The sequence below is a fragment of the Polypterus senegalus genome, chromosome 15 (assembly GCF_016835505.1).
Source record: "Polypterus senegalus isolate Bchr_013 chromosome 15, ASM1683550v1, whole genome shotgun sequence".
Taxonomy (NCBI): domain Eukaryota; kingdom Metazoa; phylum Chordata; class Cladistia; order Polypteriformes; family Polypteridae; genus Polypterus; species Polypterus senegalus.
In genome coordinates, this window is record NC_053168.1 from 98852056 (window position 1) to 98870137 (window position 18082).

Sequence of the window (18082 nt, forward strand, 5' to 3'; positions counted from 1 at the left end):
TGGTATGTTATTATTTAAGATCTTATAATGGAATTTTCTACATATTGTTAAAAAGTGAAAAGAACTATGAATTTACTGTTGCATTACAAAAAATCAGCACCAAAGTCAGGAAAAGTATAATCTGCGGCCTCAAAATCTAAAGAATACTGAAAGTGATAGGGTAACGATAGCATCTCATTTGAGATAGAAAGTATCAACACCAGTGTCATCAGAACAGACTGTAATATTCAAGCCTTTCTGCAGCAAGGGATGGTTGGGGGGGATGGGGGGAAAGCAAAAAGTATGTCATGGTATCTAAAATGAAATCATGTCGCATTGCATGCTCTTCATAAAGAAGACAAAAAAACAAACAAAAAGTGAACCCAGGCTACACGATATTCTACTCATCCATCACCTGCAGCCCCAAATGCTTCTGGTGTATAGAGTGCCCCCGTGGACCTGGAGTGATGCCGGGACGCTGCAACACAAGGACCACAGAGACCCCATCTATCAGTAAATTAACTTAAACATACATAGAAATAAATTAAAAAGGCTAATTGATGTTTATCTGGTTCATCACATGAGTTACTCTACTTAAGAAGCTTTCAAGTGCAGAAACTGTCCTGCTCAAGCTAAGATACAGAAACAGAAAGCAGCAATGCATCCTTACAATGTATTGAGTAGCAGTTTGGAGAATGGTGGGAAAACTATGAGGCAAAGAAGTGAACATAAATTAGCATATATTATTCTATCCATTAGAAATCTACTTAGACTGTCATACGTGCCAACAGTCCACCAAACTAAGGCAGGAGGTAAGGAAATGTGCCATGCAAGTCAAAGAAAAGTCTAGGAGTACTTGGCTCCAGGGGCAAGCAAAAATATACAGTCAAGGCCCACTTCTCACAGCCACTGGCACTATCAAAGATGCAGAACTCAGAGAAGAGCGGCAGACTGGATTCTGGGTACAGTGAAGGGAGGCACAGATTTGGATGGATGTGACATACTTACCAAGGGGCTGAAAAGAACGGACAGGGCTTGTGTCCCTGCTACTTTCTCGGCTGGCCTCCCGACTGCAGCCCTGACTCATACTAGGTCGAGGGATGCGGCTGCCTCGCACTAGCGGAATTCGAGGCGAGCCAAGTGAGAGAGATGAAATGGGGAAGGGGTGGGAGAAGAAAGAAACACAGAGAGAGAAAGAGAGACAGAGAGAGAGAGATATGTGATACACAGTCTGGTCTTATTTATGCAGTGCTCACACACTGTGCCTACCCAACTCCTGTCCATCCTATATAGGCAGTTTTAGCACCTGATTTTCACCTTCCCAAAGTGCAAAATAGCTAACAGACGGAAAACTTAGCCCAACATGCAGTGCCTAAGAAAATGTGCTGCAAGTTCAAAACGGAGGAACTGGCCCTTACCTCCACCACTGCTGCCATTGTAGACTGGCTGAAGGTTAGACGGTGCTACTTGTGAGAAAGCAAAGCAGAAGGCAGTTAAAACATATCAGGCTAGAATTTTAACAGCCAAGGAGATGGACAGACAAGACAGTGGAAACCATTTATTACAACATATGCATATCTTCAAGCAGACCCAAAACTAAAAAAAAAAAAAAAATCATAAGCATTCAAATGAACTTACCCACTGAGAGGCGCGTGGGGCTAGAATCACGGCTGCAGCCCTGGCTACGCGGAATTTTACTGCGCTTTTGTGCACTCCCAGCACTGGCCAGAACCCTTTGTATGCTGCTTCCGCTAACTGTGCTCAGTGCTGTGCTGGCCAGAACCCTACCAGGAGAACCAGAACGGCTGCCAGCTGCAGGGAGGAAAACAAACAGGCATTAAGGAGCAGTGTATAACACACACACACTTTCATAATAGAGGCAAACAAGATCCCAGTGACTATGCTGACATGAATGACTTGATATCTTGCAACATTTTTATACTGAACAACAGAATACACATTTCACTATACATCTTTTTGGCTTATAGAAATTAAACTCCCACATTTATCACACGGGCCAAAAATGTGACACAAAAAAAAGTTAAATCATGACAGTTTCACATCAACAGTTCAAAAGCTCCAGTGTAAAAACCTACATTAAAGCCAAATTAAAAACACAATTTTTACTTCCCTTTTTAGACCACATCTTTAGTCTAACTGCTCACACATACTGTATATTTACAGTCATATTATATTATTTTGTTCTAAAATGATTGACATGTGTAAACAAACTACTTTCAAAAGTGAGACTTTAGTATCTGTGTGAATAAACAGCTTGTAATATAGCAACAGGATGAACATTTTTATTGTTATTTTGCATTTTACTTTATCCCTGGGAGTGCAAATGATTGCTTTTAGCCATTCTTCAAAATGCAAAATGATAGTTCAAACACAATCTTATTAAATTAACATTAATCTAGATTAATAGAGGGTTTTTTACTACAAAGTAGAAAACAAAAAAAAATGTCACTTCTCTTGTACTATTTACCACTTTATTTAATAGTTAGTGGCTACAGATAACCGGAAAGGTCTGGATATAAACTATACTCGAGCAATCCAGGGTTCACATGCTAGAAGGGGATGTGGGCAAAGTTCATGTCCTGAACCACTTTTTCATAGGCATTTCCCATCCCATTGCCACCTACTTCCAATTACCAGTTCCCCACACCATCTCTAATACATCAACAAGTACTATGTCAACTGGAATGACCAGTGACTAGTATACCTCCGACCATTAGTATGACCTGTAAAAAACTGAAGACCAAGTAAGGAGACAACTGACGAAGCTAAACACTGGAAAAGCCGCAGGACCACATGGAGTCAGTCTTCAAGCTCTTTAGGCTTGTTCTGAACAAGTTTGTGGTATCCTCTGTCACCTGTTCAGTCTGTCCATAACACTCCAGAAAATGCTGTGAAAAACATGCTAAGTTCCTGTTATAAAGAAGGTCCCTCTTCTCCTAATGACTACAGACCAGTGGCACAAAGACCTTCGAAATGTTGGCCTTGGACTATACGAGTCCTCTTGTGATTGGAGTGGAGAATGCTATTATATAATCATCTCAACAAGGCTTATTCGCACCAGGGCAAAGAATTCTGTTTTTCGATTTCTCCAGTGCATTCAGTACTATCCAGCCATTTCTGTTAAGGGTAATCTCAGAAATATGCAGGTGGATGAGCCTACGGTACCCTGGTTAATGGATTATCTGTCGGCCAGACCAAATTGTGCGTGTCTCCAGGACTGTGCATCTGATATGAATGTGAGCAACACAAGTTACAGTCTTGTCTCCTTTTCACTCTAAACACCTCAGACTACAAATACAACACCAGAACATCTCACTTGCAGACATTCCAAGATATTTCTGCTCTTATTGGTTATACTGATAAGGGGATGAGAGAGAGTATAGGAGTCAAGTAGAGAGAAGAAAAAAAAAGAAAAAAGTGGAGAAGTCCTCTACAGCGCATCTTCAACCTGAGCCTGGAACAGGGGAGAGTACCAAGGCTTTGGAAAACATCTTGTATCACCCCAGTCCCAAAGGTATCACATCCTAGTGAGCTGAATGACTTCCGGCCTTTCGCTCTGACGTCACATGTGTTGAAGACCATGGAGCGGCTGCTGCTTCACTACCTGGGGCCACAGGTCTGCCACGCCCTCGACCCTCTGCAGTTCACTTACCAGGAGAAGGTGGGGGCAGAGGATGCCATCATCTATATCATTGTCGGGCAACCAGTGCGCCGAGGAATTTTCTGGGGGTGCCGTGAAAACTTTTGTAAAATATTTAAAATTGCTAGTGTTTTTGAACTTTTGGTTGATTAAAAAGATAATGTTTAAAAACATATATTTTATGTTGGAAAAACAGATAACAGATAACGTAACACTTATAGAAATGAAGTCTAAAAAACGCGAGAGACTTTAAATGATTGACAAGGAAATGCGTGTCTGTCTTTCGAAAATTGATCCTGGCATTAATCTCATATGTGCTGAATAACAATCTCAACGTTCACATTAATTAAATTTAAGATTTATCCTTTGATTCCTTTATTAATAAAATGTCTTTCAAACTTGTAAAATGAACTGTTTTTATTGGCGATTGTCCATAGATTGTGTCGTCACGACTTTATTAATGGGCAGTCCCCTCAGGTGCGCCGCGAAAGAAAATGTTTGGACTTAGTGAGCCGCAACTCAAAAAAGGTTGCCTTTCACTGATCTATATACTACACCGATCCCTCTCCCACTTGGACAAAGGCAGTGGTGCTGTAAGAGTTATGTTTTTGGACTTCTCTAGCGCCTTCAACACCATCCAATCTCTGTCCCTTAGGGACAAGCTGACAGAGAAGGAAGTACTGTAGATTCACACCTGGTGGCATGGATCGTGGACTATCTTACAGACAGACCTCAGTATGTGCGTCTCGGGAACTGCAGGTCTGACATTGAGGTCAGCAACACAGGAGCGCCGCAGGGGACTGTACTTTCAACGGTCCTGTTCAGCCTATATACATCAGACTTCCAATACGATTCGGAGTCCTGCCATGTGCAAAAGTTCGCTGATGACACTGCTATTGTGGGCTGCATCAGGAGTGGGCAGGAGGAGGAGTATAGGAGGCTAATCAAAGACTTTGTTAAATGGCGCGACTCAAACCACTTACACCTGAACACCAGCAAGACCAAGGAACTGGTGGTGGATTTTAGGAGGCCCAGGCCCCTCATGGACCCCGTGATCATCAGAGGAGACTGTGTGCAGAGGGTAGTGCAGCTGGATGATAAATTGGACTGGACTATCAATACTGATGCACTGTGTAAGAAAGGTCATAGCCGACTATATTTCCTTAGAAGGTTGGCGTTCTTCAACATCTGCAGTAAGATGCTGCAGATGTTCTACCAGACGGTTGTGGCGAGTGCCCTCTTCTACGCGGTGGTGTGCTGGGGAGGCAGCATAAAGAAAAAGGATGCCTCACACCTGGACAAACTGGTGAGGAAGGCAGGCTCTATTGTAGGGATGAAGCTGGACAGTTTAACATCTGTGGCAGAGCGACCGGCGCTGAGCAAGCTCCTGTCAATCATGGAGAATCCACTGCATCCACTGAACAGTGTCATCTCCAGGCAGAGGAGCAGCTTCAGCGACAGACTGCTGTCACTGTCCTGCTCCACTGACAGACTGAGGAGATCGTTCCTCCCCCACACTATGCGACTCTTCAATTCCACCCAGGGAGGTACTTAACATTATTCAAAGTTATTGTCTGTTTTTACCTGCATTTATATTACTCTTTAATTTAATATTGTTTTTTTATATCAGTATGCTGCTGCATGGATTATGTGAATTTCCCCTTGCAATTAATAAAGTATCTATCTAAACAATTGTTTGAAACTTAACATCAGCAAAACCAAGGAACAGGTTTTTGACTTTAACCACACCATAGAGACTCTATGTCCAGTCACTATTCAAGGACTGGATGTAGAGTAGGTGTATTCCTACTCTGGGTCCACATCAAAGATATGTTGGATAGTCTCATAAAACAGAGGAACTACATAGGTATGAGCAGAGCAAGCTCGTTTTCTTAGGAGACTTTTACTATAATGTGGGTTGTAACATCACTTCAAGAGAGGTACACTGAATCAACAAGCAAATTAAAATGGAAGGATCAGATATGAGACACTTTCTGGGTCCCCTGGAGGTAGTAGCAATGGAGAAAATTAAAAAAAAAAAAAATAAGTGCCATTATGAACAATGCTGAAAGCTAGGGAACCGACTATGACAAGCAATTTTGAAAATATGATTATATCAACTACTGATTGGAACTACTGGTGAAAAACCGGACATCCCCCCAAAAAAATTTTATGGAATATTGTAAAAAGGAAATAAAACACAGAACTTAGAATAAGCAGGCTCATCCCAGGTAGACCACAGCAGCTGATGACAGGCCTATTGTTGGAGCTGTGAATAGAAACTAAAAAGATAAAAGCCAAACAAAAAAAATAGTCTACAAATGTAGGAGTGAAAGTGGCAGGATTCACCTTTCACCTAAGAATTTAAAAAAAAAAAAAAACAGAAGAAACACAGAAGCTACATTATAAGATGCAAACCTCTCATCAATACCAAGAAGAGAAAGGTCAGAATGGAATTTACAAAGAAGTATAAAGGTGAACCGGGAGGGTTTTGCAGCAAGTTTTTATGGAAAGAGAAGGTTAACTTTTTCTAGTGGGGAAGAGAAAAGTATGGAGAAAGGGAGGGACTGCAACTGATCCTAAGCACACCATCAGTAAAGCATGGAGGAGGCAGTATATCATGGCTTGGGCATGCAAGGGAGCTTCCAGAACTGGCTTACTGGTGTTTATTGATGACGTACTATAAATAATGATGGTAGCAGCAGGATGAATTCTGAAAAGCACAGAAACATACTGTCTCCCAAACAAATGCCTCCTAACTCATTGAATAAAGGTTCATAATACAGTAAGACAATGAACCAAAACACACTGCCCGGCAAACCAATAAGCTCACCAGAAAGGAAAAGTGGAAAATTATGGATAGGCCAAGTCAGTCTCCTGATTCAAACCCAGTGTGAATGCATTTTGCCATCTGAAGAGAAAACAAGTCAGAAAAGCCCCAAAATAAGCACCAACTGTAAAAGGCTGCCATAAAGTTTTCACAGTAGTATGCCAATTGAAGTACTCAAGTGATGTCAGTGGGTCACTGACAAGAGGCAGTTATTGTGTGTAATGTGTATGCAGCCAAATACTAACTTAAAAAAAATTATTTTGCTTCAGATTTATTTGTCCCAATACTTCTACTCAGCTGGAATAGTAGGACAAAACACAGCAAATGTTATTTTCTCCAATATTGTTATATGTAAACCACCGCCAAGAAATAATTTTCACATAGAATGCATATTTAGGAAAATAACAAAAATAACTTCAATAATAATTTTAACAACAATGTTTCAGTATTTTTACTTCTCATTGTGTATAAAACATGGTTACAACTTTATGCATATTTTCATCTTCAGAACTTTTAGAAGGCGGACAAAGTAACAAAACACTTAAAATGTAAGAATTTATTAAGCCATAGGGCTACCTTTTGCGGTCGGAACAACTATAATCTTTCTTGGAATCCTGTTATACAAGTCCTAACTTATGTACTGGGATACTGCACCAATCATTAAGAAAAAAAGCCTCCAGTTTTCTGAGGAATGAAGGATCCGGAAAAGTACCTTGCACTCTGGACTTTACAATTTTTTTTAAAGGTTTAATAAGGTTTAGATGTGATGATGTGGGAGACCATGGAATGCATACGAGTATGACTATGCTGGTGTTAATTAAACCATTTTTTAATTATTTTAGTGGCTTGTATGGATCCATTTTCATCCTGGAGTATGGGAACATCTTCAGAGAACAGTGTTTACATCACAGGCCATACCTGGAACTGTAAAATGGCATATTTTTTGGCCATTATACAGTACAACCATGCAAGAGCCATCACTAAACTTAATAATTACCATGAGACAGACGCCTGTATTATTACAGATGCCATTCCATTTTTAATAATTGGCAACAGACAATGTAAGATGAAGGTATCCTTTACCACTCTCCAAATATAAACCTGTCCAAATGAGTGACATGGGATGAAACAGGAATTACATCATATTGTTTTCGTTCACTGCTCAGGGTTCCTAGTTTTGTGCTCCTTGCACTGGGTCATGTCTGTTGGTCTTGGACACAAGCGGTTTTCAATTTATAGCCCTACCATAAATCCATCTCTGGAAATTTCATTAATTACAGTTTTGTTGAGAGTGGGTTACAGTGGCATTGATTAAACTCTGGGGTAGTTTTTTGAGTGGATCCTTTTGTGACATTTAGCAAATACTCAGTGAATTGTCTGGCTAGTCCTACAAGTAAGCTTTGACTTAACCACTTTGCCTTTTACTGATGCAGTTGATTTTATTTGACAATCAATCTAATGTGAATCACCTTTGTAGCTGCATATGCAATTGTGATTTATTCACTTCACTGCTAAAATCATTTATCTCTGGTGTTTCAGCTATTTTGCTCACCCTTGTAAACAAGAAATTCAGAAGGTTGCACTCTATATAGAACATTTCAGTGTCTGATCTTAAACTGTGCACCTTCATCAAACTGCATAGCTGTATTACTGGGGAACAATATGTGGTTTATTTATTGTTAATTTTCAAAATAAAATAAAAAAGTCCACACTTTCAAAATACATTTTTAACATTGTTCAAAATGACATCTACAAACCAAAAACTACATCATCCTGTCACAACAAAACTCCCAAAAGGTATATGCAAGCACACATGAATAATGAGTAATATTCTAACATATCTCTACTATAGAATACTAGAACAGTTTACAATGATAATGGAAGTACGATCTATTTCACATTTTGCGTGGGTTATGGAAGACACAAATTCCATGTTTGTATCAAAAGTCACATGTAGGGAAGAAGGGGCACCAGCCACTCTCTCATATCTCTATTAGGCAATATAACGGACAAAAACCCAGAGGTCAATGGCTGAACTTTAGCTTAAAGTCGCTGCGGCATGTCAAAAGGCTCAGATCCCATTTATGTGACCTCTGCTCAGTGCATTCTATAATTTGTTAAGTAACTGTTATATAAAGTACTGACTGATTAAAAGATAATGGCAAGCACAAAGAGCTTATCAGTTGCATTTCACCAGCTGTAATGTGATGCCAGCTACAGAGAGAGGGGCTCTTCTGTACCATCAGGAACTGAATATGACATGATGCAAGCCAAAAGAAAAGCAAATCAAATTTTCAGCATGCTGCAGGCAACATATGTGTGGGGTAAGGTGAGGTGGAGGGTGCTAATATAGCTACACAATAGACTGAGACACACACAATTAACACATGAAGTTCTTACCATCCACTGGGTTAGCGGACTGTGATCCTGAACAAGAGCAAGGGCAGTATTAAGGGGGTGCAATCCATGGGCAAGGAAGGAACAGAGCAGATTAAACAAGATGAATGGCTCATGGAAATCAAAAAGTGTCAGTCAGTAAACAGAAGCAGACACCTCCTACAGAGTTACATGCTCACACATAGGGAACACTGCAGGAGAATACATAAGAACGCACAATTCCTGCAAGAACAACACTTTCTCCACTCTGGAGAGAAAATAAGCAAGGCTCAGAATGGAGTCTCTATTATATATCTGAGGGTCATAAGGGATTACAGGTTTTCAATGTAACCAAGCACTTATACAGAAGCTAGTTCAATTACTATACTCCAGGTTTAGCTTATTCCTTGTTTACTAGTCTCTGCAAGTTTTATCTGAGTTCTACTTGAAAGTGTCAGTAGAGGTTTTGCTTATATATAACAAGCTGGATATATATATAGAGAGTGTAAAGGCCTTTGGTACAAGAACCTTACGAAGCTTCTAAAATTTTGATTAATTTTATAGGACTTGTGTAGAACTTACCACTGTTTTTCCCTTTTGGATAGCTCTGTATTACTTATTAGTTAAATTTAAAAGTTTGTAAATTATGCATTACTAATTGTGTTACCTGGATTCGACCAAGAAATTTCTTGAGACAATGGGTGTCGCTTTTAGTGCTGCCGGTTAACTAGGTGTATCAGAAGAACTACATAAATTAAAAAGTGGTTTTATTCGAAGCTTTTCCACTAAGGCCAAATATTATTGGCAAGCAATGTGTTGTAGTGGTTAAGGTTTTGAACCTAGGACTTCAAACCCTGAGGATGTGGGTTAAAATCTTGCTACAGACTCTGCTTGACCTGTGCTCCACCTAGGAAAAGAAAACAAATGTAACCGACTGTATATTAAACGTTGTAAGTAACCTTGGATAAAGATATCCATTAAATAATAAGTAATTCACTGGAGCTACTTACTCTTGAACATAGATAATTGTCCAGGAGTAAAGCATTCCTGAATTAGATAAATTCCTTCTTTTTCCTAGTGAGTTGTTTTTTGTTGATGCAAAATAAAATTTTATAGGAAAGTGTATTCTTGAGTTAAAATCGGTTATCAGCTATGTTCGCTCTAAGCTATGGTTGCACAACTTTTTTCTGTGCCTTGAAGGGCACTCACTACCCTAAACGTGCAGAATATTTGAAGGTCTATACAACTGGTATCTCACATCTCACCCTGTTCCTTTTGGTAATGCATCCATTACTCATAAAATTCCACAGGTCAACCCCCGCCCTTCCATTTCATAATGTAATTATACTGCCTCATCTTCAGTCATTCAACTTACTGGTTACAGATGGTATTTGCATAGCCTGTCAACCACTGCTGCTGAAATGCTGCGTGATCTGCATCATGTGTGGAGCTTCAAACATTTAAAAGCTTGTACAGCAGAACTACTGCTTGCGTTTTATTTACGGCCCCAGGCGTGGTTAAATTTTCTGGCATAAAGTCCCATCTCACGAGACTCGAGTTCTGGATATTTTTTAGTTTTAATTTAAAAACGGAACAAGAACCTGAAAATCTAACATCGCATTAAAGTTCAATAAATCCTGAAATGAATGATACCAAACATATATACAGTGGGTATGGAAAGTATTCAGACCCCCTTCAATTTTTCACTCTTTGTTATATTGCAGCCATTTGCTAAAATCATTTAAATTAATTTTTTTCCTCATTAATGTACACACAGCACCCCATATTGACAGACAAAAAAAGGAATTTTTGAAATTGTTGCAGATTTATTAAAAAAGAAACACTGAAATATAACATGGTCCTAAGTATTCATACCCTTTGCTCAGTATTTAGTAGAAGCACCCTTTTGAGCTAATACAGCCATGAGTCTTCTTGGGAAAGATGCAGCAAGTTTTTCACACCTGGATTTGGGGATCCTCTGCCATTCCTCCTTGCAGATCCTCTCCAGTTCTGTCAGGTTGGATGGTAAACGTTGGTGGACAGCCATTTTTAGGTCTCTCCAGAGATGCTCAATTGGGTTTAGGTCAGGGCTCTGGCTGGGCCATTCAAGAACAGTCACAGAGTTGTTGTGAAGCCACTCCTTCGTTATTTTAGCTGTGTGCTTAGGGTCATTGTCTTGTTGGAAGGTAAACCTTCAGCCCAGTCTGAGGTCCTTAGCACTCTGGAGGTTTTTGCCCAGAATATCCCTGTACTTGGCCGCATTCATCTTTCCCTCGATTGCAACCAGTCATCCTGTCCCTACAGCTGAAAAACACCCCCACAGCATGATGCTGCCACTGCCATGCTTCACTGTGGGGACTGTATTGGACAAGTGATGAGCAGTGCCTGGTTGTCTCCACACATACTGCTTAGAATTAAGGCCAAAAAGTTCTATCTTGGTCTCATCAGACCATAGAATTTTATTTCTCACCATCTCAGAGTCCTTCAGGTGTCTTTTAGCAAACTCCATGCGGGCTGTCATGTGTCTTGCACGGAGGAGAAGCTTCCGACAGGCCACTCTGCCATAAAGCCCTGACTGGTGGAGTGCTGCAGTGATGGTTGACTTTCTACAACTTTCTCCCATCTCCTGACTGCATCTCTGGAGCTCAGCCAAAGTGATCTTTGGGTTCTACTTTACCTCTCTCACCAAGGCCCTTCTCCCCCGGTAGCTCAGCTTGGCCGGACGGCCAGCTCTAGGAAGGGTTCTGGTCGTCCCAAACATCTTCCATTTAAGGATTATGGAGGCCACTGTGCTCTTGGGAACCTTAAGTGCAGCGGAATTTTTTTGTAACCTTGGCCAGATCTGTGCCTTGCCACAATTCTGTCTCAGAGCTCTTCAGGCAGTTCCATTGACCTCATGATTCTCATTTGCTCTGACATGCATTGTGAGCTGTAAGGTCTTATATAGATAGGTGTGTGGCTTTCCTAATCAAGTCCAATCAGTATTATCAAACACAGCTGGACTCAAATGAAGGTGATATCAAGGGTGATCAGAAGAAATGGAAAGCACCTGAGTTAAATATATGAGTGTCACAGCAAAGGGTCTGAATACTTAGGACCATGTGATTTTTCAGTTTTTTTTTTTTTAATAAATCTGCAACAATTTCAAAAATTCTTTTTTTTGTCTGTCAATATGGGGTGCTGTGTGTACATTAATGAGGAAAAAAATTAATTTAAATGATTTTAGCAAATGGCTGCAATATAACAAAGAGTGAAAAATTGAAGGGGTCTGAATACTTTCCATTCACTCTGTGTGTGTGTGTATATATATATTATATATATATATATATATATATATATATATATATATATATATATATATACACACACACACACACACACACACACACACACACATACATACATACATACATATACATAGTACTTAGATACATCTCTGGATGCGCTGGGACACATCATCAGTGATGTTTCCTAAGATCATCGGGTGTTTCGGGTCTCACAACATCAGACACCCTCTCTCAGGTGACCCAGCTGGGGTTGATCACGCCCCAACTTGTGTCCCAGCAGCACTGGCCCACTTTGCGGACCTCTTGAACCAAATTCACCGTGAGGCTCTTTCTGCGGCTTCTGTGATGGACTTAATGGCTCTCCTCTTTGCCGCTCCTGTGATTCCAAGCCTGGCAAAGATCTTACACAGGGATCAGGCGGCAAAGCCTCTGCAGCCTACTTCTATAGGCTCACAGCAAGCCTTCCAGCCCTTCCTTCGGCAGTCCTCAATGAGCTCCTGGTACTTGAGCCACTTACGCTCATTTGCCTATATATATATATATATATATATATATATATATATATATATATATATATATATATATATACACACACAGGTACACACACAGTACAGGCCATAAGCTTGCACACACCTCCTCATTCAATGTGTTTTCTTTATTTTCATGACCATTTACATTGGTAGATTCTCACTGAAGGCATCAAAACTATGAATGAACACATGTGGAATTATGTACTTAACAAAAAAAAGGTGAAATAACTGAAAACATATTTTATATTCTAGTTTCTTCAAAATAGCCACCCTTTGCTCTGATTACTGCTTTGCACACTCTTGGCATTCTCTCGATGAGCTTCAACAGGTAGTCACCTGAAATGGTTTTCACTTCACAGGTGTGCCTTATCAGGGTTATTTAGTGGAATTTCTTGCTTTATCAATGGGGTTGGGACCAGCAGTTGTGTTGTGCAGAAGTCAGGTTAGTTGGATGATCGGTTATTTTTCAACAGGACAATGACCCCAAACACACCTCCAGGCTGTGTAAGGGCTATTTGACAAAGAAGGCGAGTGATGGAGTGCTGTAAATGGTCATGAAAATAAAGAAAACACATTGAATGAGGAGGTGTGTCCAAACATTTGGCCTGTACTGTATGTGTATATATATATATACACACACATACATACACATATAAACTGCTCAAAAAAATTAAAGGAACACTTTGAAAACACATCAGATCTCAATGGGAAAAAGAAATCCTCCTGGATATCTATACTGATATAGACTGGGTAATGTGTTAGGAACGAAAGGATGCCACATCGTTTGATGGAAATGAAAATGATCAACCTACAGAGCCATGAATTCAAAGACGCCCCAAAAATCAGAGTGAAAATATTATGTGGCAGGCTAGTCCATTTTGCCAAAATTTAATTGCAGCAACTCAAAATTGTACGCAGCACTTTGTATGGCCCCTGTGTTCTTGTATACATGCCTGACAACATCGGTGCATGCTTCTAATGAGATGACAGATGGTGGTGTGTGGGATCTCCTCCCAGATCTGGACCAGGGCATCAATGAGCTCCTGGACAGTCTGAGGTGCAACCTGGTGGCATTGAATGGACCAAAACATAATGTCCCAGAGGTGTTCTATTGGATTTAGGTCAGGAAAGTGTGGTGGCCAGTCAATGGTATCAATTCCTTCATCCTCCAGGAACTGCCTGCATACTCTCACCACATGAGGCCAGGAATTGTCGTGCACCAGGAGCCACTGTACCAGCATAGGGTCTGACAATGGGTCCAAGGATTTCATCCTGATACCTAATGGCAGCCAAGGCGCCTTTTTCAAGCCTGTAGCGGTCTGTGTGACCCTCCAAGGTTATGCCTCCCCAGACAATCATTAACCCACCACCAAACTGCTCATGCTGAATGATGTTACAGGCAGCATAATGTTCTCCATGGCTTCTCCAGACCCTTTCACTTCTGTCACGTGCTCAGAGTGAACCTGCTCTCATCTGTAAAAAGCACAGGGCACCAGTGGTGCATCTGCCAATCGAGCTGCATGCTGCTGGGCAGTGAGCTCAGGGCCTATTAGAGGACATGGGGCCCTTATATATATATACACACATACACACATATATATATATATATATATATATATATATACATACCTATCTACATCATATATACACACACATACATACACACACACAAATTATATATATGTGTGTATGTATGTATGTGTGTGTGTGTGTGTGTGTGTGTGTGTGTGTATATATATATATATATATATATATATACATATATATACATACATACATATATACACATACATATACTTGTGTGTATGTTTGTATGTGTCTATATGTGTGTGTATAGCTTTGGTCACATAGTGCAAGGGAAAAATAATAAAATATAGTCTATAAGTTATTAAACAGTAAAACATTAACGTTTTAAGAAGTACAGGTACATTGAGCTGCGGTGGGTTGGCACCCTGCCCAGGATTGGTTCCTGCCTTGTGCCCTGTGTTGGCTGGGATTGGCTCCAGCAGACCCCGTGACCCTGTATTCGGATTCAGCGGGTTAGAAAATGGATGGATGGAGGTACATTGAGCACTACTGGAGTGGTTGCGGGTAAACTACATTTTAAAGACTGTGTAACACAACAGGTAAGTAACTAACAGCAGCTAAAATCATCTCTCGGTAGAAGATCCCTTTTGAAAGGCGCTACACGACGGCTGTGGTATAGAAATTACATTTTCTATGTGAACGTTCAAATTTGTGCCTCTGATAATGTGCCTTACCGGCAATTAAAGAAAATTAGTTTTGTGTCCTCTGCAGTGTTAAGAGAGAAAGGCTTTGGTTTAGGATAAAAGGAAAAAGGTGTAAAGAAAGGAAAGTTGCCTTTTTCTTTTATATAGTATAGAGAGATGTGTTCGCTGACGTTATGATCGCCTTTTAGGGACAGTCGCGGTGGGTCTTGTGTAGACTGGTGAGACGTCCCCGCCATTAATCGGCTGTGATGGCACTGTCAGTCCTTCACTCCTGTGCGTATCTTCATAATCCGAGCTGAGGACCTCATAATCGTATACGTGCAAAAGAAAGTGTGAATCGCCTTAATATTATTTTGCCGTGGTGTATAAAAGGGGTCCCGTGTTTGCACTTGTCTGGGCTATAGCGCAGGGGGAGGAAGAAAAATTAAAAGTGCTCACTTTGACTTAAGGCAGAAGCGCAGTCAGCGTCTCAAAGGCGGCACAGCTATGCAGCGCGCGCTGGCTGCTCGACTTTTGCTGGGCAGGAGACCCCAGTTTTTGTACACACGTTCATGATATCAAAAGTCTCAGCGCTCTTTGGAGGTAATTCATATATTATATATATATAGCAAAATACCTGCGCCTCGCAGCGGAGAAGTAGTGTGTTAAAGAAGTAATGAAAAAGAAAAGGAAACCTTTTAATAATAACGTAACATGATTGACATTGTCATGAGTGTTGCTGTCATATATATTCCTGCCTAAATAAGTCACCTTCGCTTTGCTCTTACTTTGTTACCATTCATTTAATCATGGCTAGTGGTGGAAAAATTAGAAAATGGAAGGAGGATGGCTTTACCAAAACAATTATTGATGGCGAATCGATTATTCATAAAGCTTGAATTGGTGATCTGTTTTTCTGTGTTAACCTCATATTTTTTCATACTTCTTCTCAAACTAAGGTGGTGCGAGGGTAAAATGAATCGGGGTGTGCTGATCAATGTAATCGGTGTACCAGGAAATCATGCATTGACAAAAGCTCCCCTTTGCTTGTAATGCAAAGTGTGATTAAATGCATTATTTTTTAACGCGTTATGGAGCACATGCATCAAAGCTTCTCAGCTGTGCTTGTGCTAAGAAAAGGAAAGATTTTAAAAATAACGTAACACGATTGTCAATGTAACCTTTTTTAAGTAGTGCCTGGAGGATTCAGTGTGAAGAAACTCTAGAGACAGAGTGTGTATTAACTTGTGGATTTTTCTGTGAGTATTTGGTGGCAGTGTGACGAAATTGCTTCGGAAGACGGCGTTAGCCGCGAAGCTCAGCTCAGAGCAAAATGAGGTAAATGGGAGGGATGATGATGACGTGACTCCCCCACCCGCCTTTAACTGTCAATCCCCCACAAACACAGTCTCTCGAATTTGCATAAGCACACCCCTTCACCTACAATTTTAACTTAGTTACAAAGTGATCAAAACTCGTTTATATCCTCGTCCTCTCATTAAACTTGTATCCCGCATTCCCTGTGGGCATGTGAAACGCCAGCGTAGCCTGTCTATGAACTTAATTTAAAGTTTAGGTTTACACCTTGCTTTCTTTCCAAGGTAGCAACACTCATGAATATGGTAGTATATGTCACTCGCTCGCTTCTTATTGTTTCGCTGCCTTCTCAATTATATAATGCATGTTTTCTTAAGCGCTTTTTGGAGGTCTTCCTGGTTTTCTACGCACTGCGTTGACAGTCAGTTCACGTGATTACGTGGGAGGCGTGATGATGTCACACTAAACTCCGCCCCACGTCATTGCAGCTCAACTCCATTACAGTTAATGGAGAAAAATACCTTCCAGTTATGACCATTAGGCGTAGAATTTCGAAATGAAACCTGCCCAACTTTTGTAAGTAAGCTGTAAGGAATGAGCCTGCCAAATTTCAGCCTTCTACCTACACGGGAAGTTGGAGAATTAGTGATGAGTCAGTGAGTGAGTGAGTGAGTGAGGGCTTTGCCTTTTATTAGTATAGATAGATATATATATATATATATACACACATATATATATATATATATATATACACACATACATACATATATACATATATATATATAGCAAAATACCCGCGCTTCGCAGCAGAGAAGTAGTGTGTTAAAGAAGTTATGAAAAAGAAAAGGGAACATTTTAAAAATAACGTAACATGATTGATTTTGTGACTGTTAGGAGTATTGCTGTCATCAAGGATTTGATTATCATTATTTCTTTTAATCAGGTTTGTATATGGAGGATGCGTTGTGTTCAAGTTACATTCTGTGTTTGTCAACCGTTGTAAAAATAACAGGTTTCATTCATCGATTCCTTTCTTACTGCATCAATAAACAGCTCGTTTTCCTCTTTATCTGAGACGTGACACACTGAATGCACGTGTTTTTTTTTACACTGTCTTCCTTTAGCTTGACATTGACTTTTTCCACCGTGTGCTTTATTTCCGCAGTAGCTGCACTTATGAACATGCTTGTATGCGTCACTCGCTTCAAATTCTTTTGCTGCCTTCTCAATTGTGTAATGCGGTTTTTGTTAAGCACTCTTTCGAGCTGTTGCTTTTTGTCTGCGTACTGCGTTCACAGTCAGTTCATGTGAGCCGCTCGGTGTACATGCATCGAAGGTTCTCAGCTGTGCTTGTGCTATCTTGTGCGATGTCCACAGCTTTATTTAATGTTAGCTAAGACCCGGCACCTAGGTTTCTCTCGCAGTTTTGCTGAGTTTGTGCCAAACACCACCCTGACCATCTCATCTTCGTCTGCATAAGCACAGCCCTTCACCTGTGAATATTTAGCGGCAGAGTGTTTCTATTGGATTGCCGCTGATGGACGGCCTTATATGGGCAGGCACTCAATTACGTGGGAGGCGTGACGATGAGGGATGTAACTCTGCCTCACATGGTGACCGAGCTGCAGGCTATGGCCGGTATATATGTACATAAGTAGGTTCCAGTTATGACCGTTACGCACAGAATTTCGAAATGAAACCTATTTAACTTTTGTAAGTAAGCTGTAAGGAATCAGCCTGCCTTCTTAGTGATGAGTGAGTGAGTCAGTCAGTCAGTCAATGAGGGCTTTGCCTTTTATTAGTTAAAATAATAAAAAAAACTATTTGCCCCCTTCCTGATTTCTTATTCTTTTGCATGTTTGTCACACAAAATGTTTCTGATCATCAAACAC

At 40.4% G+C, this 18082-nt stretch overlaps 1 protein-coding gene across 35 annotated transcripts in view; it reads right to left on the bottom strand.

Moving 5' to 3' along the window:
* clasp2 (cytoplasmic linker associated protein 2) overlaps nt 1-18082 on the bottom strand; it is a 271813-nt gene that overhangs the window by 32335 nt on the left and 221396 nt on the right. For 9 of the 35 annotated variants that reach the window (XM_039736292.1, XM_039736289.1, XM_039736296.1 and 6 more), the window contains 2 exons: nt 1618-1791; nt 988-1095 (listed from right to left, as the gene is read on the bottom strand). In XM_039736292.1, the coding sequence (XP_039592226.1) occupies nt 988-1095; nt 1618-1791 (282 nt within the window). Of the gene's footprint in view, nt 1-394; nt 458-987; nt 1096-1397; nt 1446-1617; nt 1792-8870; nt 8898-18082 lie in introns of all 35 variants that reach the window. The other 26 variants (XM_039736273.1, XM_039736276.1, XM_039736274.1 and 23 more) reach the window with 11 other exon arrangements.